Below are 24,819 nucleotides of genomic sequence, written 5' to 3'. Positions count from 1 at the left end.
ATGAATTCGACGGATGTATTCGATTCCAAGAATATACCATTTGCCGCTGGATATGCAAAGTCATCGCGGGCCTTTTGTAAGGGGTGCAAAAGTACCATTGGACAGGTTTTTTTTTTCACTGTTGAAATTTTCGTAAAAGTTCACGAGGCCTCCTTGTTCAGGACAGCCTTCGTATGTCTGTTCGAGAGCCAAGCAGGTTCTTCGATGGTATGCAGGACAACTGGTAAGTCTTGGGCAGTATATAAAGAGGAGAGAGTGGGAAATCTCTCGTAACTGGTTAATTTGAAACCCTAATTGGCCTGTCTTAGGCGACTGAAAATTGTCCAGTACCCTCCTAACATTGTTCTGATAGTGTTCAGTTGGTCACTTCTTCGCACTATAAAAGTAAAGGATAAAGTCACTGGCGTATCAATCCCCTTGGGATGCGCCAACGCGTTTTACTGGAATTCGTAATCGTTGAGGTTTTGGAACGCCTGTTGGCCTATACAATGACTTGCGGCGGCCACCCGATAATCAAGTCAGTGTTTTTATCCTCCCAGACAATTCTGGTACCAATCGACCCTGGAGGGATGAAAGGTTTGGTGAGCACTAGGGCGGATTCGAACCCTCGATCATGTAGCTACAGCGGACCTCTAACCAACTGCGCCACACCTGCCTCTTCCCACTATACGCTTATTCAAAGTCACACTTAAGGAAACCTCTTCCCTTTCCTACCCTTAAAAACATGCATTTGTATTAAAGGCATCAATCACCCCACGAATCTGGGGTGGTGAAGATTTTAGGTGGAGAGTTCCTATAAGGGGTCGTAGATCATGGAGGGGAGGGTTATTTCGTCCATTTCTTCCTAATTGCTGTAAAAAACGGCCGGAAAGACGCGGCGCATGCACAAGGTTGGCGCGCTCCATTCGAACTCGTTGTAGAAAATAGCATCCGCATGCCACTATCTGGACGAACTCACTGTTTTTCCTCGATAAAATACCTCATGTAGGTGGGAGGTGGAATCATGCGAAGAAAATAATTCTGCAGTTGTGCAGTCTACTAAGATATCTAGCGGGCTTTTAGGATGTGTTTGCTAGCTTCAAAAATATTACCATCTGTGTTTAACTTGGTTATGATGGTTGCTTCGATAGAAAGAAAGGATGAAAAGTTATAGACAATCGCATATTTCTCTTCTAAGGTTTCATCATGCTTGCTTTTGGAAAAGACTCAAGCCGGGGAAAACTCAGATAAATGAAAGATCGATTCGAGGCATGGATATGCTAAAATGGGATGATCAGGTGATTCTCATTATTCTACGACTAGAAGTTGTTTCATACGTTACATTCTTTTTCAGGAGAAAATTCGTGAGAAGATTAATGCCTTCATGAATTACAGTAATAGCGATGCACCGCCTATGGATTCATCATTTTCTTCAATAAAAGTCGAATACGCCAAAACCAACAGGTTGTCTCTTCATTAATAATTCTTGTAATTAATCGATCATTCCCCCGAATTCAAGTTAACATCTCTACATAGATTGCTTTTTTAGAGGCAAATGTTCCCGCTGCAAAGAGATCATTCCTATCAAAGAAATAAAATTTGGATTGCGTTCGAATTGGTATCATCAGAAATGCCTGTTTCTTAACGTGGTCTTTGGAGTATGTTAAGTGCGGTTCATGAGTTGTTTCATTCAAGAGGAAGTTTCTTTGCAGGGACATGTAGATGAAATGAATGGTTTTTGTTATCTCTCAGAAGAGGATCAGGAGAAATTGCTGGAAGCACTGAAGGACTTCACGGTGCCATATCTGTGGGTAGCTATTTCAAGTCATCATTCATTTAGAGCTCTTATTACCTGGATATTAGGGGTCAACTTCCGCTTTTTTTAGAGATAATGAGGATGAGGGTATGGAAGAACATGGCGATGGAGGCAAGGAAAATATCAAAGAGAGCACGAAGTGAGCACCTCATAAACTCACCACTATGAAATCTGCCGTTCTTATTTTGTTCAGAATAACCTGTGAACCTCTAACAATTACATCTTCTTGGGAATTTTTTTAGAAGGCAGAACGAATCTAAGAGTGCTGGTGATGCTCCTTCAAAGAAACAAAGAAAAGTTTCTCCTGAGATGTCCAATAGGGAAATGCTTAAGGTATGTTTTATAAGTGCTATAAATAATTTGAATGTATTATGCTTAATTGCTTCATCCATCTAGTCTTATTCCAGATGCAATCTAATCTATTGTGGGAAACACACAAGAATATTAAGGACAATCTAACGAAGAATGAAATGGTGGAAATGCTCGCTGAGAATTCCCAGAAAGCCCCAACTGGTGATAGGGTGAAGATCTTTTTGGTCCCTTTAGTGGTCTTTAGCAAAATCATGAAGCTAATGTTTCCACCTTAGCTCATAAATCATCTTGTCGACTGTGTAGTTTTTGGCGTATGCTTGCCGTGTCCGAAATGTGGAGGTCAGCTAAGCTACAGGTATTTATTCTCATTTATATGAGCTTATATATGTTGTTGTTAGTTATGTTTTATATATATATAAATATAAATATATATAACATGTTTTCTAAATAGGACATTTTGGTTCTTCTGTAAATGGGATAGCTGTCACAGTAAAGCTTCTGTTTGGTGATGCCAAGCGTGTTTACAGTTCGTCTTCGAGAACCTATATATGCGACGGACAGATTTCGGAATATACCAAGTGCACGCATCACGACAAAAATCCAGAGCGGAAGAAATTCGTGATCCCGAAACATCTGATGAAGGAGAATGATTACATCAAAAAGCTCAAAGTTAATGTGAGTCTCCACATTGTTTAGTTGTATTTTTTGTTTTCCTCCCTTTTCTCTTTTATTAATCATAGCTGTCGTCTTTTCAGCTGCTGAAGAACCGTGTGTACAATGAAGCAGTTGCCAATGAGACTATTGTGAGGTGAGTGGTTTCTCCTTTTATTTTGTCAGACCTTTTCACAACTATAGGAGTAGTGGCGGAGATTTTATTTCAGTCACTCCGATCAATTTAAATACCTTGGATCGCGTGGAATGACTTCATCTGAAGAGAAAGGTGATACGGAAGGGAAGAGTATCGGAGGTTGTTCAGAAAAGTTCTTAATCCGTCTATAAAGGATTTGTGGTTGAAAATAAGGTGTTCCGTCTTAGTGGGTTCGGGAATATCACAACAACTGGTAAAAGGAGGCACTGTTGTTGATCAAGAATGTGAATATGCGCAGGTGTCCCATGTTCATCGTGGGAAAAATGGTAGGTTTTTCTCAACGCTTCATTCATTCGATCTAGGTCACTTTTCTTTTTCTGTCCTTCATTTTGATTATTGAATTTAATCGAGCTCATTTTCTTGTTTTTCTCATCCCTGACATTAGACAAATATTCTTCCAAGTATTCTTCCCCTCTTCTTTTCGTCCAATCAATCGGATCAAGGTAAGAAGTTTTGCAGGTGTTTTGTACTCAGTAGTTTTGGGCAGCGTTGACATGCAGACGAACAGGAACTCTTACTACAAAATACAACTGCTTAAACACGACCATAAGCCAACGTATAATTTGAACGTTTCTTGCTCCTCTCGTAGCTGCATTTCGTTCCTCTTCATTTAGATTCTACGTGTTCCGTTCTTGGGGTCGTGTTGGAACTATGATTGGAGGTACACGAACGGAAATGTTCCGCAATGAAGAAAACGCTGTAGAAGCCTTTGAACAGTGATTACATTATGATTACTATGATTTCATGTTAAGATTTAACGTTTCAATCGTTTAAATCGAAGAAAAAACATCACTTTCAAGTGCAAAATTTTGGCATTTTTAGCCTATTTTTGGAAAAATCTGGTAATGAATGGGAAAACAAGGACAATTTCAAGAAAGTGCCAGGCCGCTTGGGTTTCGTGGATACCGATTTTACTGCACAGGTATGTTTTTTTTTTCTTTATTAAACGTTAATAGATTTTTCGTCGTCTGTATTCTAGGGGGAACCGAAAGTTTCGTCTGTCACCCCTGGTTCGTTGAGCAAACTTCATCCTGTCATCAAAGACCTGATGCTTATGATCTTTGACATGGAAGAAATGAAAACTCAAATGCTTGGTTTTCAAGTAAGTGGTTATCTCAATACACTGCTGCTCCTTTCCTTCTTTAACTTAATCTCCATTTCAGCTCGATTTAGATAAGATGCCACTCGGTAGACTCTCGAGGAAGCAGATAACCAATGCGTATGCAGTATTAACGGAATTGCAAACGGTTAGTCACGTCTATCTCTGTAACGACAATTGAGTGAGTTTGGAGATCAGTATCGTATTTATCTCTTCGTGAGTTAGATTGGATCCGTCATTAATTCTTCATATATAGAGTTGTACCCGCATTTGATATCGGTTACTTTAGTTTTCTTATGAAGAATCTGAATTTGAAACTATATACAGATAATGTCGAAGAAATTGGACGCGGATAAAATTCTTGATGCTTCGAACCGTTTCTACACTCTTATTCCACACAACTTTGGGATGAAGAAACCACCGCTATTGCAGTCCGCCGATTTAATTAAAGTTTGAGATTATATTTAATCTGTTTTAACGGTGGAAAAGTTTTTAATTATTCTTTTAGGAAAAATGTGCTATGCTGGATTCGTTATTGGAGATTCAAATCGCATACCAGGTTATCAAACAAGAAGAGGGAGAAGAAGCAGAGGATCGCGATCCTGTGGATGTACATTATGAGAAACTCAAATGCAAAATGGAGGTGAGCCAGGGAAATATCTGTGAGAATTGAATGCGTACTATCAAAATTTAGGTTGTTGAACACGATTCGCCTGAGTTCAACACTATTAAAACGTACATGGTAAACACTCATGGAGCTACACATACTATGTTCGATCTCGATATTGTAGATGTACGTCATGCGTTCTTCAATTCCTCGAAATTCTCATCAGATTTCCTTTCCGGAAGTGTATTGCATCTTGTAGATCATTCGCGTTGATCGTACAGGCGAAGAGGAGAAGTTCAAAGTCAATCTCGGGAACCGGATGCTTCTGTGGCATGGTTCAGCTACGGCTAACTATGGTGGAATCCTGTCGCAAGGACTTCGTATAGCACCTCCGGAAGCGCCTGCGGTAAGGTCTTTGAGCGTCGCGTCGTGTATGTGACGTTATTATTGACTTGGAAATTCTGTTGTTAATATTACGAATCTTCTGTAACAAGTATGTCTTACAAGGCAAACAATGAAACATTTCATCTCCATCTTGATCTTCTTCTCTCTGTTTCTTCTTATTTCTCTTATTTCTTATTTCTTATTTTGATCACATTTAAGCAGAATCAAAAGAGGAGAAACTATTCTCCACTCTGAAGGAGGCATTTCCACAAAATATCAACACCTCTCACCAAAACAGAATGAAAGGCACATGAGATCTCTCCTCTCAATCCAGCTTCCTTACACTGGATACATAAGCGGAAAACTAATCGTTCGTGAAAAATTGGCTTTTCTTATCCTTCAAGAAATTACGTTCAAAAGTAAAGACTCTGAAAAGCATAGTGAAACACTTCTTCGGTCCTTTTAGTAAATTCCACTAATTTTATTAGTTTCTCTAAAAGCGTTAGAATCTTGCTTTTCTCAAGTGGTATAATAGGCTCAGGGAAAGGCGGTAATATTTTGCAAATTCTTCTTTCGCACAAATTTTCCATCACAACGTCTGAGGTTATTGTGATGATTATTTCAGACTGGTTACATGTTTGGCAAAGGAGTGTACTTTGCTGATATGGCTTCAAAATCCGCGAACTATTGCAAGGTGAGCTGGTGGTATTTTTCAATCCCTGTTCAGCAGAAAAAAAAACTTTTAACAAATTTCTGTCCAGGTTTTCAAAAATGATGCTGACGGATTGTTGTTGTTATGTGATGTGGCTCTTGGCAATGTCAAACATGAGCTCGATGCAAAGGAATACACGTTGAAGAAGCTTAAAAGTTTCAACAGTGTGCAGGGTATGTGTCAACATTGTAATATACGTTGCTCTTCAGTTCTCTTTTGTGGTTTTGTTATTAGAAAAAAGGTGGTGGATAAACGTTAGTTGTACACCCATGTTCTTGAGCTATAAGGTCTCTTCTCCTTCAATGAATTAGTAATGGTGATGCTTAATTTAAGGACTCGGGAAAACTGAGCCGAATCCCAGCGAGGCTATTAAGTCAGAAGAAGGCTACACAATACCGCTTGGGAAACCGGTGGATGCCAATCAGGATAAGAAATGCACACTCCTCTACAACGAGTACGTTTCCTTACTCCTTACTTTGTTTCTACAGATACGAAGGTGTATTTGTTAATTAATGTTTCAGATTCATTGTCTATGATGTGAATCAGATAAGGATCAGATATGTTGTGAGAACCAAATTCAAGATGAACATGATGTGAACGATTGTCACTGAAACCAGAGCTGTAAACTCGCTTGTTGTTATCACTTGTTAACTTTGGAATCTCACATTTTAAAGTGATTCAACATGTTAGACTTCCTAGCTAATCCACTCTTCAATTCTTTATATTAGTCATTTGTCTTCACTTTTCTCATCTCATTTTTTTATTCCTTACCTTGTGTATTCTTCAATTTTATTATTCACTAATATTTTCGTCACTCATGCATGCCACTCTTTTTGCCGGCGTATCTTTTTCGGTAACACCATCGGTCTAGGGTGTTCATTTCATATATGTTGTCCTAAACTGATGTTTTCACATTTGAAAGTTCTCACGGGCTACTTGGGTTCATACGTGTTCATGATCTTGATTTGGTTTATTACTCGTTCTCACTCACCTTAGCGACAAAATAACAACCATTTAGCATGTTATATAGAATAAGCTCTTGTTTAGTCAATGAATGTAAATATGTTGATACCGATAGCAGATCCTTTCTTTACAATTGAGAAGAAATGAAATCTCATCAGTTCAAGGAGAAAGGCTTACGGCCATTGTGACATCAGTAAGGCAAAGTAGTACGTTAGGTGCTGGGTGTTTCCAGCGTGACTGCGGCGCGAATATGAATAGAAGAGGGCAGAAAAGTGAGTCTGCGAGTCACTGCGGGAGTGTTACGTACACTTCGGACAGCTCAATCTTCCATCTTTGCGAAATCTGAGAACAACAACTCGCCCAGTAATCGAGAGCCCTAAATCAGTTAACTTAAAACCAGATTGCTGCTGCGTGTGCAAGGATGATCACGCAAATCAGGAACGAATAGAAGGATGATGTGACAACTGTTATTCCAATTGAAGTTGGTTGGCGCTAACGCGTGATTCATCATAGAGCAGTTTCGCCTTCTTGCATAGCGTGGATCTTAGCGCTGCGGTAGTATTGAGATGAAAGATTATTCGTGTGTTAGTGACGATTGCCTGTGAAAATCCTAGTAAGATTATAAAAAAAGAAACCAAGGAGAAAAAAGAACTAGAAGAACTCGCACGGAAGAGAACCCTGCAGCTAACGTTGTTAAGAGAGCCCGGTTAGAGTAGTATTAGCTTCGTGAAAATGAGGTTTAAGAAGAGTAGAATGATATCTTACGACCAAAAGACCAACGAACGAGGAACTGTGACTCAACGGCGGTCGGGCGATTGCCACACATTGCGTAATCGTTGCGGCCACACGACAAACGCAGATTTTACTTAGAATCGATATTTTCTCAGAAGGCGTTCCTTTACCAGAGCCTTCTCAAATGATTTACACTGCTGCCCTATTCTTTGACCATCCCTTCATGATACTGTTGTCATTAGAATTCAGGAACACGCAATGCTCACGGCGTAAACCTTTTTTCTTGGTTTTGTATGCTCTTTTTTTTCTTTAACTTGAGAACGAATTGCAACTAGAGAAACTAAATCAGACAGATCAACCATCCAGATCTCAAAGCTACGGTAGTAGTAGTAAGAGAGCGAGAAAGAATCTGGTTCGAGCTTAAATAGAGAAGGAAAAAGAATGAAGAGATAAAACGCTGGCCTACTTTGACTGATAAGCTGAGAATGACGAGCCCTTCCCTGGTTACAGGATCTAAACGAAACAATGTTGGTACTACGGTACATCATTTTACCAGCTAATTGTTACTGTACTTTATGAATGTGGCTTGAAATCGGTGCTTTCTGCGATATCCCTTTATATTTGATGAGTTTTGTGAACAAGATAAACTGAACTGGTTTTCCATCTATCTCTTGCATCAAAGGATCTCTGTAGTTATTTCAGTCAGAGCTCGAGCGAGATGAGTTGTCCTCTACGCTGGTTTCAGTAAAAAAAAACTATGTTTATGAGCGAACCAGTAACGGCTTTCGTAAGGAGTCTGATTATTCTAAACGAAGATGTAGATCATAGTAAGCTCTCGCTATACGAGAGAGAGAGAGCTTACTGTGATCTACATCTTCGTATAGAAAGCACAGCGCGACTTCTCCTTTATGAAAGGCTTAATGATGCGAAGTGCTTTCGCTCCAGGAGTAGGTAGTGGAAAACTTCAAGGTGATTCGTGAGTTAAGCTTGGGTCTATGTATAACTGCCATGAGGATAACTATGTCCCTGTCCTAATGAAATGTGCAGATCGCGGAATCTTCGCTCTAAACCCCACTTCTCTTGTTTTATTGAACAAGTGGACTATTGTACTTATATGTAATGAACTTTTGCTGTGTGACCAACTCGATTAGTATTGTAAATTGAGTTGTTTTTTTGCACAGCTTATTGTCTCTATTGTTGTTTTGCTGGAAAACCTCTTGGCCAACCTTCAATGAATGGGTCCGCTTTCCTTAGACTTTCAATTTAGAAGGCTTTGCTATTGCTGCTCAAGGTAAATGGGGCAGGACGCTTCCGAAAATAAAAATCTTCCCTTCGGTGTTGAGTATGCGCGCTCGTCGCGATCAGCTTGCAAGGGTTGCAAAAACACCATTCAACAGGTATGCACCCTTTGGAACTTCTCATTTACTTCGAAGTACTTCCAAAAATTCCCAATTTTCAAAACGTGATAAGATCTCGACTATTCTAGAACACCCTGCGTATGTCTGTTCGTGAGCCAAGTCGTTTTTTTGATGGTCTCCAGGATAACTGGTGCGAATTGCTCTTATTTATAGTTCCTGCAGTTGCACTTTCTGAGAAGTTATCAGTGTATAGTCGGGTCAAAACGACATTAAACACTCGAAACGGCGCGGTGGAGACAGCAGTTGGAACCGAGGTGGGAGTATCGCAAACCGCAACAATGGGTGCTGCCAACAAGGGTCCCAATACGCCCCGCACCGCGTAAGCCGCGTACGCAATTGCACCGTGTTTCGTGTCGTTTTGATCCAACTATGCTGTACATAGTTGGAAATGCATCGTGCAGCTTAGAAATTTGAAGGAAGCATAACCTTATTTTTATTTTAAGGTTCCATTTCTCGTGTTTTTGGAAGAGAATTGTGCCGGGAAAAGTGGAAATAAATGAGAAATCAATTAGAGGTATCGATGCTATTCGTTGGGATGACCAGGTATGTATATTTGGAATGTCCACGCATATTCCATTTAGTTCATTCGTTTTTAGGTGTGAACCCTAGATACATCCTCCGCATAGGTAAGGGGCAAGCTCCGCCCAAACCCTAATCGTTGAAATGGGATATGAACGCGGTCAAGCGTGCAGTTGGGTCACTTTCCTCTGGAGAATGATCTCGTCCCTTCCCTTTCTTTCTAATATAGAGGCTCATGCTACAATTAGGAATGAAATGTGAAAAAAGAAAGTAGGAAAAAATAATTGAAAATGAAAGAAAATTGTTAAAAAATAACTGATAGTTTGAAATAAAAATGAAATGTTGTGATCGTACTAAATAATAACAGCCTTATTTGGTTGTGTCTGCCTGTGTGAGTAAATTGGAAGAAGAAATTGGAATCAGCGCTTAGGTTATTGGTGCACTATTTCCACACAATAAATCCATTGCGAATAAATAACTAAATGAGAGGACGTGAATCGTTTGGTAGCCGTGACAAGTGCGTAGCGTTTCACATCAATGCACGCTTCTTCACTCTCCTCGTCAGGTTGGCCCGTTCATTTCCTTTCTTCAGGAATTGAATACAGGCATGCAGACAGCTGCTTAAATAGTAGCTAACAGTTACGTTATACGATGTAACGCTGACGCTTTCGCAAGAAAACTACGAAGTCTTCTACCAACACTCATATTTCTCATAAAATAGTGGAAGGACGTTATTGCGAACGGACTAATTGAATTTTATGGCAGAAATTCACGAAAGAATTTTTATTGACTCCTGAAGACGAAGGGAGCGGTAGCAAAATGTCTGATGTTAGCCGAACTTTCAGACTGGTAAACATTAAAGTAAAAGGATAAGGAGCGTTAATCAATCCGCTTGGGATACGCCCCCTCGTTCACTTCAATTCAGAATCGTATGAGGTTTACGAACGTGTAACTGGCCTATACAATGACTTGCGGAGCTAGCCGATGTGTTAAGTCAGCGTTTTCATCCTCTCAGACAAGTCTGGTACCAATTTATCGACCCCGGAGGGATGAAAGGCTTGGTGAGCACTAGGGCGGATTCGAACCTCCGATCGATCGTGCAGGAAGCGGAACTTCTAGCCGCTACACTACACTACACCCACCCCTAAAAATGCAGTAAGACAAAGAAATGAAGCAGACATCTCTTGTAACGCTGTGCAACTCATAAACTATATTCTTTTAAGACTGATTTTGTTTCGTATAGCTCGTTCGTAGCTGCCAACCTAAATAAAATAATCGCAAAGTCGTAAATCTGCTCCGAAAGAGCTGACAGAAGAAATCTTCGGAAGCCGACTTTCATGCTATATAATAAAGGGCTTCTTCTGTCACGTGCACATGTATAACGAATTTTGGTGAAGGTGTGAAATGGAAAAATGAACATTTATATCACGTTGCGACAAAAAGAAACTTAGGCTCTGGGAGATAAATAAAAAGCGATAGCGTTCTGGAGAGGAAGTGTTGGGCTGCAAAATAGTCGAATTAATGTTTTTAGATGCTTTGTTTCTTTTTTGGAGGTCATTTAAGATTTATTTGGGAATTTTAGCAAATCTCCCAGCTTTTTCCCAGGTGACTTTCGAGAGAATGAAAAAATAAGAAAAGTAAGACGTGATTTTGATTTAAATAATCGTTTCCTATAACATATGTCAAACCGAATAGGTTTTATGAATCATGAGCAGAGTTATTGGACATTGTTTGAAGTCATACATATTTTGACGGAATGCCAAAATTCCAATTTTTATCTCTCTTCATTGTTGCGGGACTACGGTACTACGATTGGGAAGCACACAGCAATATTTTGATAAAGAGTCAAGAAAAACCCTTCGCTGCAAATTTTTACCTCTGTAAGTGACCTGGTTCTCCCTAACGCCAGAAACCCAAAAATAGGAGGAAAAATTTGCTACTTTTCTCGACTAGGTCCCAAAAAAAACTACCAAAGAAAAAATTAAGGAACTTGGAAGGGCTAAATTTTGTCCAAACATACGTAGACCAAAGACAGTCTATACAATCGTGCATAATTGTACTGCATGAAATCCACTATGAGCTACATATTTTTTTTTCTGAAGGAAGGCTCTGACCAACGTGATGAACGAAATGTGCAGGAGAATGGACATTCGGGGTAGTACGTAGAGGTGAAACACAACACATGCATTTGTCACGGCCATGAAACCGTTCACAACGTCTCGTTTTCTTCTTCACAAATTCGCTCGGAGTTTAGTTCTACTACTTCTTCCGCGTTGCCTTAATCCAACGCCGTGGGACCCACTTTTTGGCACTGACATATCAATTTCTGGAATTTGTTCATACATGTACACGTGACAGAATAAGCCATTTGTTATGTAGCATGAAAGTCGGCTTACGAAGATTTCTTCTGTCAGCTCCTTCGGAGCAGATTTACTACTTTGCGATTATTTTATTTAAGTTGGCAGTTACGAACGAGCTATACGAAACAAAATAAGTCTTAAAAAATATACTTTATGAGTTGCTTAGCATTACGAGAGATGTCTGCTTCATTTCGTTATCTTACTGCATTTGTAGGAGTGGGTGTAGTATAGCGGTTAGACGTTCCGCTTCCTGCAGGACCGATCGGAGATTCGAATCCGTCCTTGTGCCAACTAATTCTTTCATCCCTTCGGGACCAATAAATTGGTACCAGACTTGTCTGGGAGGATAAAAACACTGACTTGACACATTGGCTAGCCACCGCAAGTCATTGTATAGGCCAATACACGTTCGTGAACCTCAACGGATTCTGAATTGAAGTGAACGTGGGGGCGCATCACAAGCGGATTGATTAACGCCAGGCACTATCCTTTCTATCCACACTGCATCTTTGGATGTTTTTTTTCATATCAAGAAGTTGGGATTCATGTTTTGATTCGTTTCTCACAACCGGTACTTTCTTACACTATTTTCTTTCTCTTTGGAGAAAAAGAAAGAAAAGGAAAGAAAATGAGGTAAGCAGTAGGCAATGTGTTGCTGTTTGAGTTTGCCTACCGTTTGAATGCCTTCTGTAGGGTGATGAGGCGCTTGAAAGGATAAATCACTAATGGCTTCGAATTTTCCAGGCTCTGACGAAGGCGATAACGCCGGAACGTTAGCTGCGTTTTTAATAAAGACGGTCACATAACAATTTGGCTACAGCTCAAGAAAATCAACTAAAAACTACGAAAAAGAAATTGTTGTTTATTGTTTATCGACCTTGCGCTCCGCGGTCCAAAATGCTTCTCATCTTTCACATCGTGCTTCTTCCTTCTCTTTCTTTCTCCCCCCGTTCTCACCTCCTCTTTTCCTTGCCTGTCTCTTCTTTGGCGCTCCTCTCTTTCTCCTTCCCCCTCCTCGACGCTCTCTTCGTCCTTCTTTCCCCTACCTTCTTCTATTGCTCCCACCTCCTCTTAAGACCTCTGTTGAGAAAATCCCAATGTAACGTAGGCAATAAAGAAGACGAGTTCAAACTACTGAATGTATAACTCTTTGCTAAATTTCCTCTACTTAGGAGAAAATCCGCGAAAAAATTGGCGGTGTAATAAGTGGTGATCTTCCTGAGGCGAAATCGTTCTCGGCGTTGAAGGTGGAGTATGCAAAATCGAGTAGGTAAGATATGAACAGCGAGACTAAGCTTTTGAATGAAATATTCTTGTAAATTTCTCATTCAAGAGGGAAATGTTCCAAATGCAAGCTGGCCATAGCACAGAAAGAGATGAAATTCGCTAAACACATGACCTGGTATCATCAGCAGTGTTTGTTTGTCGATGTAAAATTCGACGTAAGTGGTTTTTGTTTGACCTTGCGAAAGTTCGATCATATTTGTTGCTGTTCAGGGGGCAGTAGAAGACATTGAAGGTTTCTGTTACTTGACAGATGAGGATAAACAAATTTTGCAAGATACACTCAAGGAATTTCAACAAGAAGAAGAAGAGTAAGTCGCAATTTCTTGAAGTTTCCTGTGTTTCCTAACCTGTCAAGTTATATGATGTGCCTTGCAGGCCTGCAGACAAAGGGAAGAAGAATGGAAAGAAAGGTTCAAGGTAGCACCTTTCTGGTTATTTTCTTACGGTGTTTGAAAAAATTGTACGGTGTTAAGTTTTCTGTATTTTCGTTAGCAATTTTTATCTTTGCTTTTGTCATTGACGTCGTATTGGAGGATGACTTTCACTCGTAAGAAGACAAAATAAATAAATAAGTAAAAGTAAATTAAAGACAGTAGTCCAAATGTGTTACATTCCACAACGGTCTATTCGGAGGAAAAGTGAAGGAAAATACCTTCATTACCGGAATATGCAATTCACGGGCATAAAGCCTAACAGGCCGGTGCCTCCCTCGATGATCTTTCTCTGCAAAAACCCATGATCCATAATCGGATTACACCGCGTTAAGGTGTTAGCGTAACGAAGTACTGTCTAAAACAGTAAGCAATTACCGAGCTGTAAAAGAGATCAATTTTGATGACCAATACTTTGAGCTAGAGCCAAACATCGATATTTGAAAAGTTTTTATTTCACCTGGAAGTATTTTCGTGGAAGTCCTTCGACACAGTATGCTACGAAGTCGACGACTATGGAATCTTTCATGGATAAAGTAGGCTTTGATGTGAATGTCACGAGTACTAGCGTAAACATGCTCAATTCCCTCATCGTCTTGAAAAACAGGGTGGGAAGCGTGCTTACTGTGCGTTTGTTCCTACGAGGTACGTTGGAACGCGTCACCCTTCTACACGCGCCAGCTTCCATGAACCCGCTGTCGCCGTTTCCCAGGCTGTTTTTCAGAATGATTAAAGGGAATTGAGGGTGTGTTTTTAATCTGCGTTCCAAATCCTATATTGTCAAAAGGAGATCCCAACCTTGTCGTCAATTTCGAGGTATGCTCCCGTTATCTATTCTATGTTAATACTTGAAAAAAATAGGGAAATCTGTCTCCCTGTCTTCCTGTCGAAAATTTGTATCTTTCATTCCATAGGAAAAGGAAAATTTATTACTTCTGCGTCACCATGTCATAAAGGCAATATCATCTATATGTTTATTGTCTTATCGGAAATAAAATTCTCCTTTTCTCTCGGTTCAGTTCAAATAGATTCGCTGAATGTACACATGTTCTGCTTCTCGGGGAGTCCAAATTTCATTTCATTTGTTTGTCGACAAAGAGAACACATATCGATGGATGACATCGATGAAGTCAAACAAGGTCTATAGTTTAATCTTTTTTCAGGGCTGGGAGTGCGATTTCGTTGCGCGGAGGGCAGCGTTTGATTCTGTTGCGATTGCGGGTTCAAGTTTATTTGCAAAGAGTCAGTGGAAGTAAGCGCAGAGAAGAAGAGCAAATTTTAATTAGAAAAACTGACTAAAAAAAAGTAGACTACTTCTCAGTGAGCGCACAATTTTCTCCTTTGGTCCTCACATCCGTCACTACGACAGCAGCAGGTGCTGCAGAATTAAGTGAAATTGCTAAAATTGTTTCACTTCTACAATATTCTTAACATTAGAAGTTTTGTTCAAGGTAAAGATGAGGCGAAAATCTCAACATAATTATTTACATTTTTCCCAGGAAACGTACGTCTACTAAAACTGAAAAGAACGAAGATGAAGTTCCAGCCAAGAAGTCCCGGGACAGCGCGGAGGATGCTTCAAATAAGGAGGCGCTTAAGGTGGATTGCTGTTCTGATGATCTATCTAATTCTTCACACTTCGATTTAAAGCAAATTTTGGATTATCGTCTGACTTGTTCGAACTCCATATAGAACCTCTTTTGAGCTGTCTAATTAGGAATTTTAAGAGTGGAAAGATAGTACAAAGGATATTTAACATTCGACTGACTGTTTCAAATTTTATGTTAAGAATTGATTTCTTTCATACATGGAAGTTGTTTTGAGAAGAAGAAAGTGAATAGGAGGAAACTTGTGATAGTAACGCTTTCCCCCACAAAACAGCACTAGCACATTGTACACATATCAGATTCAAAGCTGGGTCTTTTTCTATTGCGGCTTATTACAGGTCATGGGAATTTTCTATGCTATTGCCTTATCACCTTATTTCTGGTGGCGCTTCGAACAGATAAACAGTGAATTAATTGAAGCAGCATTTTGAATAACTCAATTTCCAATTAAAGTAATTACTGCGCTGAAATTTTTCCATCGTGTGTAGGGATGACTTACTCTGCTGTTACTCCTAACTTCTTCAGTTTTCTGTTCAAATTTTTCCTATTTTTTAAAATTGCAAATCAAGAGCTCTTAATTTATCGACTTCTGAGTTGTTTTTCTATTAATTTGTCGTGGAGATTTATTGGATCTGATCTGACATTTGTTTTATTACTTAAGAAGCAAACTGACATAATGTGGAAATTACGTGAAGCCCTAAAACAGAACACAACGAAATACGAAAGGGCAGAACTGCTTCAATCAAATGAGCAGCAGATCCCATCGGGCGAGAACAATGTACGTTTCTTTACTCTGATTTTCGCACGATGTCCACCGTATCCATGACATCATTAGGTTCTTGAACTTCTTGTTGACTGTGCGGTTTTCGGCTGCTGTGCACCCTGTCCAAAATGTGGTGGTCATCTTAAGTTCAGGTTAGCACAGATGAATCTTTCTCTGTTAATTTATGCTTATAAAGTCGTTTGTTTCCTTTTTTCCAACATTTCATTTCATTTTGCAGTTCATCGTTGAGGACCTACGAGTGTACTGGTCACCTCTCTGAGTATACAAAATGTACGTACACAAACGAAAATCCAAATCGAAACAAGTTCGTCATCCCTAAAGAAATGAAGGAGAATAAGTATCTTAAGACTATGAAAGTGAATGTAAGTGATCCGTATGCCTACTAGATGATGAATAGTTTTAGGCATTAACTTTAGTTACTACCAAGGCGCACATACAATGAGACGTTGGCCAAAGAAGCTGTGGTCAGGTTGGTACCTAGGATCCTCAAGCTCGCACTCATAATCGCGCCTGCGCACATGAACGAGAACTGATTTAGTCATGCTGAAATCTTCAAGAACCTGGGATGTCGAGGCGACAAAATCTCTACTGAAGAAAGCGATGAAAAGGGTTTAGGAGGTTGGATGAAGTGTCATAGTATTCCTTCTAGCCTCCTCCTCCTCCTTCCCTATTTTCTCACCCTTCTTCACTTCTTTCCCATTTTCTTCTTCCAAACACCTTTGCTTCTTTCTTTCCATATCTCTTATACTCCCTCCTTCTTTTCTCTTTTTCTTCCCTTTTTCTTTCTTTCTTTCTTATTTCTTCCTCTTCATATTTGATCTCCTCCTCACATTCTTCTTCCTCTGCCTAGCATTTTTCTACTAATCGCGAATGGAGCAAGGGGTGTACTGACCTCATACGCTTATTTTCCTCCAGGAAGATGCTGCTTCTCTCGTCGTAGAAGTCTTCTCTATTTTTAGTGTTTCATTGTCCATTAATAAAATCCTCCAACAATGGATTTTTAGTTAGCAAAGGATCGTCCAGAGTGATTGTGAAGAATGGCGCCGTTGTCGATCAAGAATGTGAACATGCAGAATTTTCTCACGTCCACCGGGATAAGAAAGGTAAATTGAATGGATGCTGGGTAGATATTGTAGTTTATTTGTTTGGATCATTTCCTCGTTTCTTCTGTCTATTTCCTCTTATTTCTTTTGTTTTCGTGTAAACTCTCTTCCAGGTCAGCTATATTCTGCTGTTCTTGGATATGCTGATACGCAAACAAACAGAAATTCCTACTACAAAATTCAATTACTTAAACATGACACTAAGCCCCTGTAAGCATTCAGAACATTTCTGCGAACTATTCGTAATTTTTCTTTTTCTCTCGCAGTTTTTATCTCTTCCGGTCTTGGGGTCGAGTTGGAACGTCTGTCGGTGGCACAAAAACTGAAGACATACATTCTGAGGAACATGCCATCAGTGCATTTGAGCAGTAGGAGTATAATTCTCTTCCTTTTTCTGCCTGTTTTTTTCTGCATTTCTTTCAAAAAAGGTGTTTTTTTAGCCTTTTCTTGGAAAAAACGGGAAACGCGTGGAAACAAAAAAAGAAATTCACCAAAAGAGCTGGACTTATGGATCTGATCGAGACTGACTTCACAGAACTTGTGCGTTGCCAAATAAAATTCTCTTTCTGTCCATTTAAAACTTTCGAAAGAAAAAACGTGACTTCGCTGCTGTTAATTTAGGAAGGCGTGAAAACATCCGACATCACTCCAGGTTCAAGAACAAAACTCGACAAAGCGATCAAGGAAGTCATCCTTATGATCTTCGACATTCAGCAACTCCAGAAGACAATGCTTGACTTCAAAGTTAGCTCGCCCTCATGCAAAATTCTCTCTTGTGTTTTTGCATATTTATTCTCTTATTTTTGTTTTAGATCGATCTTGACAAAATGCCTCTTGGAAAACTTTCAAAAAAGCAAATAATGAGCGCCTATTCGGTGCTCACCGAACTGCAGCAGGTTGGTTGCGGAGTTGAATCAAGTGTTTCTCGTGTCGCAAAAAAGAGAAATTGTTTGATCTCGTAGCTTGTAATCAAGCATGCGGGCATACTCGCTAAGAGTGTTACTGGACCTAAATGGATTGGATATACTAGAACAGTTTGCCACGTAGGTGATGAGCGTTCTGAAGCGCCGTTACAGGAATGAAGCCAGGAAACTGGGTGTGGGGTGAGACGCCTGCTATATCTCGGTTCGAATCAGTGGATCACTCTAAACTAAGATAACTACTGCGTGTTTCGTGTTTAACCCTAACTTCCCCACAATATCAAAATTTCTATCTCTTTTATTTTAAAAATTAGAAGAAAACTCGTTTTCAAAAACCTATGGGAACAAAATCGTGCTGAAGCGATCAAACAGGACCTGAAAACAAACTAATGCTTGTAATAGAAAGTATTCTATCCAAATACCATGACTTTTGAGAGAACTGATATCAAAAAAGGCAGTGTAGTGCAGTTGACAAGAGTTCCCACTGTAACCGCACTTTCGACGGCTCTAAGGTAGGAAATCGCCGTAGCGTCAACTAAGTCTTTCACCCCTTCGAGGTCAATAAATTGTGCCAGACTAATCTAGGAGAGGAAAAAGAACATTAACTCGACATATCGGCAAGACTTGGAGGTTATTTTGTAAGGTAGACTCGCGCTCGTAAATTTCAAACGATTCTGAAGTGAAGTGAGCGCATTGATGCATCCGAAGTGGATTAATTAAGGCCAGACACTTTATCTTTCACTCCTTCGTATTCACAAGAACTTGAATATAGCCGTCACTGGAAGTTGGCACAGGAATCGAAAGAAGGATGGAAGAAGGACGTCACCGTTAGTTTCGTAATGTTTGTTTCGAGAGTAAAAAAGTGATATTTACCGGCCCCAACTCTTCTATTCCAATAATGCAATGTATATACGAGCAGGTTATACTCTGCTACAGCTGGTCACAGCCGACAATTGCAAGAGAGTAAGGTGGACAAAATGAACTATTTTTCTAAAGTGTGTTGCTCCAGTGACGGCAGGTTTTGAATCGATGTCTTTCAATGCTTAATTCCATTTCGTCACGAGTTATAAATGAAGATGTGTACCAACTGCCGAAAGTGTATGAGTTGCTGGAAACGCGTCTTGGTCGCTGGGAAAAGATAACTAAACTAAAGGATAAAGGATAAAACGTCTGGCGTCAATTCGCTTGGGATCCGGCCCCACGTTCACTTCAACTCAGAATCGTTTGACGCTCAAGAACTTGTAACCTATACAATGACTTGCGGTGGCTAGCCGATGTGTCAAGTCAGTGTTTTATCCTCCCAAACAAGTCTGGTACCAATTTATCGACCCCGGAGCGATGAAGGGCTTTGTGAGCACTAGGGCGGATTCGAACCTCCGATCGATCGTGCAAGAAGTGGAACCTCTAACCGCTACACTACACCCGCCCTAGGAAAGGATAATTACTCAGCTAAATTAGTAGGCGTATATTAGTATTAATTAATTAGTAGACGGAATCATGATGATCGTCATGCAAGGACATCATCCTTTCTGACACTTGTTCTGATCTTGTTCTAGCAAACTTATTTGTAGATGATGTCAAGAAAAGCTGATCCGGACAGAATTCTTGACGCCTCTAATCGTTTCTACACTCTAATCCCGCACAATTTTGGAATGAATTCACCTCCTCTTCTGAACACTGAGGAACTTATTAAGGTGAGCTGATGTTCCAGACTTTCTGTCCTAAGATTTTCATTATTTTAGGAAAAATGTGGGATGTTAGATTCTTTGCTGGAGATTCAAGTAGCATACGAAGTGATCAAAGACGAACACTCAAACACAGACACTGAGCGTGATCCTGTTGACATTCACTATGAAAGGCTGAAGTGCAAAATGGAGGTCAGTAAAATTTTGCTGAATTTCGGCTGCGGCTCTGTAATCCATTGAAAAATTTTGATTCTTTGCAGACAGTCAGTCCAAAATCCTCAGAATTCAACACAATTAAGACTTATCTGGCGAATACTCATGGAAAAACGCATAATTGGTACAATCTGGAACTTGTTGACGTGAATATTTGTTTTCGTTCCTCTTTTTTTTTGCAAGTCCCCTTTCTCCGAGATTCATATGAAGTTTATTTCTTGCAGTTGATCCGGGTTGAAAGGGAGGGAGAAAAGAAAAAGTTCAAAGCCCACGTTGGCAATCGCCGACTTCTGTGGCATGGATCTAGGACGACGAATTTTGGCGGGATCCTCTCACAGGGCTTACGTATTGCTCCTCCGGAAGCACCGGTGGTATGAGTAGGATTGTCTTGAGTAGATTTGTTTTATTATCGCTATCCTATTCTAGCTTTCTCAATTGAAAAGGATATTAGTCACTAGACCTTCCTGGTGATACACACATGCAACACCAGTCGTGATGCAACCATGTGTCACTGATTACGATGCACAGGTTAAGTCCCCATCAGTGATCCACAGGGTAGTCCGGTCGTGATACATCTGCGAGACATCAGGTGCCCCACCGGCTGGTGATACAGGGGGTCTCACCCGTTACTGACGCAGGGGAGCCTCACCGAGCGGTGATGCACATGCTAGTGGTGCACCGCTGCACCACTGATGGTGGTACATCGGAGCACCGCGGACTGTAGGTACGCCGATACCTAGCCGAAGGGTAACACATAAGTAAGTGTTACACCGGTATCTCTCCCCGACGATGACCAAACTACCGGATTGTAATACTCCGGTGCTCAACTATAGGTAGACCAGCAGATGATGGTGCACAGCCTGGCTATGCACCAGTGAACCACCGCCCACCCGGTGATACACCAGTCCCAGAACTACTGGCGGTGTAGCGGTACATTGCGAATGGTGATTCATTACTGTCCCTCTGGGTGCTGACATTCCGGTGAACCACTAAATGTAGAACTACCTGTGCCACACGGGCTAGCAAAGCACCGATGCAGCACTAATGGTGACACCGGTGCCTCATCGAAAGGTGACGCACAGACGGTGTAGCGCACCTACGTGTAAAATACACGTAGTATAGAGCACGTGTGAGACGCGAACGTGTGCATAAGGTCTGTGTAAGTGAGTGCACATCCTGCGTAAGATCTGCGTAAAGTCTTATTAAGTGTGCGCAAGGCATGTGTACGTGTATATAGGCATGCGAAAGGCATAGGTTAACGTAACGGTTTGTGTAAAGTGTGCGCAAACTCCGAATAATTGTTCGAAAAGCGTGCGGATAGTCTGCGTGAGTGATAATACACAGGTTCTTGACTCCGACCCTTCACTGACACTGATCCATTGGTGCTTCTTTGATTTCTCACATCTGTGTGAACGAACTAGTTTGAGGAAGTAAAGTGATAACAATGAATAAATCGACGGTGATACACCTCTGGCTCACGGGCTGGTGGTACTGCGGTGACACACCTGTTCGAGGGCGACTGCTGTGTCGGAGCAGTACAACAGTGACTGCTTCTCACCGTCGTCACGCGAGTGCTGATTCACCGGTGTCCAGCGGTGCGATGACACAAATGGCAGTGGTACACTGGCGACCCACAGGACAATAATGCCATAATAATAATTCTTACTATTGGCACGGTGCAACACTGGCTTGTGACCCAGGAGTGCAAGAACAATGGTGATACACAGGGCAGTGATGCACCGGTGCATCAAACATGGCTGGTGACACCCCGGTTAACTTTAGTATTTGGCAGGCTTGTACTACAACTAGAACTGCGTTGTAAATGGATTTAGAAATGTCAGAATCTATCGGTTTGCTTTGGAAATTTCGTTTTAGCTTGGTCGTAAACCGTTCCTATTCTTGTTTGAACCCTAAGCTTCGCTTTTGGATAAAACTGAAGTGCTTTTTTCTTGATTTCTGTGATTGATGTTTTATTTTCTGTTTTTAATCTTTATTTCAGACTGGTTATATGTTCGGCAAAGGTGTGTATTTTGCTGACATGGTTTCCAAGTCGGCTAACTATTGTTGGGTGAATTATAGGAATTTTAGATCCCAATTAAACCACCCACTTCAGTCCCATCAAACTTCAGGGTCATTTAGGCTGGTGTGGGCGATGATGCCCTGATGTTGTTGTGTGACGTAGCCCTTGGGAAAGTTAAACCGGAGGTCAATGCCACTATGCATTCACTAAATACCATTAAAGGATACGATAGTGTTCAAGGTATTCGCGACATTTTCATTCTTTTTTTTGTTCTTTGTATATTACAAAGAAGTGCCGATGCTTTCCCTGCACGACTGTGATTTTTGTTCGATGGAGGCGTAAGCGTGAAGAAGTACGCTAGGTGTAATAAAGGAAGCGTGCGCATTGCGACGTGGCGGTTTCGCAGATGAACATAAGCACCACTAGGCGGATGTCCATCAAACACTCAACTTTTGCTTCCTTTTAACAGTATCGAAACGATACTGTTAAAAGGAAGCAAAAGTTGAGTGAAAATCTTTCAGCATAAAAATTTATTCTCTAATTTTAAATTCTAGTGGCATAGAGATAACGAGATTTTTGTTAATTTATTTTATAAGATAATTTGCTGAGAAAGCGAAAGGGTGAAGGTTAAAGTGTCTGGCATTAAAGGCAGCATACAACGAATCTGAGGTGGTGCGGATTTCAGGTGGAGTATTCGTACACGGCATAGTAGATTATGGAAAGAAAAGGTGGTTCCGTCCACTTCTTGTTAATTGCCGTAAAAAAACGGCCCAGAAGATGCGCGCGTGCACGAGGCTGGCGCCCTCCAGTCGAACTCCTTGTGGAAAATAGTGCGCCGGAACGCTCGAAGCCGTATCTTCCGGGCCGTTTCCCACGACAATTAGGAAGAAATGGACGGAATCACCCTTCTCTCAATAATTTATGATCCCCTATACGAATACCCCACAGGAAATCCGTAGCACCCCAGATTCGTGGAGTGATGCCTTTAATCAATCCGACTGGAATGCGCAGGCGCGTCAACTTCAGTTCAGAATCTGTTGAGGTTTGCGAACGTGCGCCTAGCCTTTGGATGACTTGCGGGTGTCAAGTCAGCGTTTTTATCCTCCCAGACATGTTTCGTATCAATTTATTGAGCTCAGAAGGATGAAGGGCTTGGTTGGCACTACGACATTTTCGAACCATCGACTTAGTAGTCAGAATGGAAGCTTTTACCAACTGCGCCACACCTACCAGTCGAAGAGGAATTTTGACCTAAACATAGTTTTTCGGCGGAAACGTTAATTTTTAGATCACTGCCCTCAGTTTTGCCACTGCTTTTACTTTGATTCGATGGACTGGAACACAAAATTCAACCACCTTTATTCCAGGGATTGGACAAACTGAACCAAATCCGAATAAACTGATAAAGACGTTGGACGGCAGCAACATCCACATGGGAAATCCTGTGGATACCAACAAAAACTGCTCCCTTCTTTACAATGAGTGAGAATTTTTTAGAACCTCTATGCCAGGAAGGGAAAATAATAGGAGTTCTCTAGGTTCATTGTTTATGATGTTGATCAAATTCTGATGAGATACTTGCTTCGTGTGCGATTCAACGAGATCCGATGAAGTGTGTTCTGGAATCAGCGAACCCAGACAGAGCTACACTGATCGATACAGTACGCATCTCATCCTATGTTATTCACCCAGATCTATGACTCTAAAGCTGAACGTATCCTTTAATCTCAAATGAACTATGTCTAAGTCACCTTTCGTGCAGGTATTGCAGCAGAACAAAGAAATGAAGTTTTATTTCACTTGTTTCTTTTTCATATTTGGATACACATCGTTTGTGTGGTACCGTCAAATTCGAACAGAAGCATAGAGAAGAAAGCGTGACCTATCGTCTTCTTACTAGTTTTTTTTTGTCAATTGTGCCGACCTCTACGCTTTTTGTAATATTTTCTATATTACCGAACTAGAATTTGTATCTCCTGTCCAAAAAAATATGCGTGTAATGGATTTCCACTTTTTTGTGACACGAGAAACAGTATAACTCAGCAGTAGATAATGCTCTGGAGTGTGAGTTCTTTTCAAATACGCATGCTTCCCGCATTTTTTCTTCATTAATCATTGAAAATGTCCTGTTATCATCACATGCCGGATCAAGAATCGCTTGCAATAATTGCATCTACTATTTTTGATAGATGTATTTATTATGCTGGTTCAGTACCTGTAGGAGTCAAACTCTCCCCAACCCTTCCCAGTGATAACGCATTGCTGTCGAAGTGCTCGGTTCGTTACTTTCATGTCATATTCATAGTACGAATGCAACCCAGAGCGCTTTCTACCTCATTTATGAGCTTGTAGTGCTCCCATTAAGAGGAACTTCTATCTTTTTTGCATCGTTGAGCACTCTCAGCCTTCGAAGCTAGATTCTGAACAAATCGCCCTACCGTATCCATCTACGGAATTATATGAGCTTAATACTGTCTCATATTTTAACGTTAGTTTAAAAATGTTCCCATGGAATGGCGTGCTCAAATTTGACTCTCATCGGGGAGATTATTTGGCGCAGAAAAAAAAAACTTGTTCTGCAAAATGACGCTATGAAATAGGTTGAGGTAACCAAGTTCACATCACCTTAAAATGAAAGAACCGATGCATCAGTTATTAGATTCATTTCCTATTAATCCCGTTCCGCTTGAAACTCGTGTGCAATTTTAACTTGATTCTCATAATTTAACACTTATTTTTCATTTGAGTATTTACTTTAGAGATTTTTGCACTTGACTATCGTTTTTACTGCAAATATTCTTATATAGATGTCATATATTCCCATGACGTTAACAACTACATTTCCGCTTAGAAATATCGATTCAATAAAGGCATGTTACTTCTTACGTCAGACAATTGAATCTAAGTAATTAGAACCATCAAAATCTGTGAGTTAATGAAATTGTTGTTAGGATTAGGATTCTTCCCGGAAAATATTCTTGAAATACAAAAATAAATTAG

The 24,819-nt window shown here is 40.5% G+C and overlaps 2 protein-coding genes across 2 annotated transcripts; both read left to right on the top strand.

Moving 5' to 3' along the window:
* On the top strand, positions 1–6,374 carry RB195_013873 (uncharacterized protein; the record flags this gene model as incomplete). Its single annotated transcript, XM_013442831.2, has 27 exons — positions 1–105; positions 162–223; positions 1,178–1,277; positions 1,334–1,443; positions 1,529–1,637; positions 1,692–1,786; positions 1,866–1,934; positions 2,038–2,128; positions 2,203–2,316; positions 2,383–2,462; positions 2,635–2,782; positions 2,863–2,915; positions 2,989–3,074; positions 3,143–3,241; positions 3,435–3,531; positions 3,590–3,691; positions 3,798–3,897; positions 3,955–4,077; positions 4,139–4,222; positions 4,402–4,524; positions 4,583–4,717; positions 4,769–4,867; positions 4,941–5,087; positions 5,691–5,759; positions 5,827–5,950; positions 6,111–6,231; positions 6,299–6,374. The coding sequence occupies 27 exons, from the start codon at positions 1–3 to the stop codon at positions 6,372–6,374; spliced, it is 2,721 nt and encodes a 906-aa protein (XP_013298285.2).
* Positions 6,375–8,767: 2,393 nt separating this feature from the next.
* On the top strand, positions 8,768–23,430 carry RB195_013872 (uncharacterized protein; the record flags this gene model as incomplete). The annotated part of the gene is made up of 27 exons (XM_064203881.1): positions 8,768–8,869; positions 8,959–9,020; positions 9,334–9,433; positions 12,942–13,039; positions 13,103–13,211; positions 13,267–13,364; positions 13,432–13,473; positions 14,987–15,086; positions 15,756–15,872; positions 15,930–16,009; positions 16,096–16,240; positions 16,295–16,347; positions 16,417–16,496; positions 16,883–16,981; positions 17,095–17,191; positions 17,248–17,349; positions 17,422–17,521; positions 17,603–17,725; positions 17,794–17,877; positions 19,473–19,595; positions 19,644–19,778; positions 19,847–19,945; positions 20,024–20,170; positions 21,799–21,867; positions 21,939–22,059; positions 23,187–23,301; positions 23,358–23,430. 27 exons carry the CDS (start codon positions 8,768–8,770, stop codon positions 23,428–23,430), a joined length of 2,673 nt encoding a protein of 890 aa, XP_064059762.1.
* Positions 23,431–24,819: the final 1,389 nt, after the last annotated feature.

This window comes from Necator americanus, chromosome V, assembly GCF_031761385.1.
Source record: "Necator americanus strain Aroian chromosome V, whole genome shotgun sequence".
NCBI classification, from domain to species: Eukaryota; Metazoa; Nematoda; class Chromadorea; order Rhabditida; family Ancylostomatidae; genus Necator; species Necator americanus.
The sequence above is the reverse complement of the archived record's forward strand: the minus strand, read 5'-3'. Positions and strand labels throughout refer to the sequence as shown.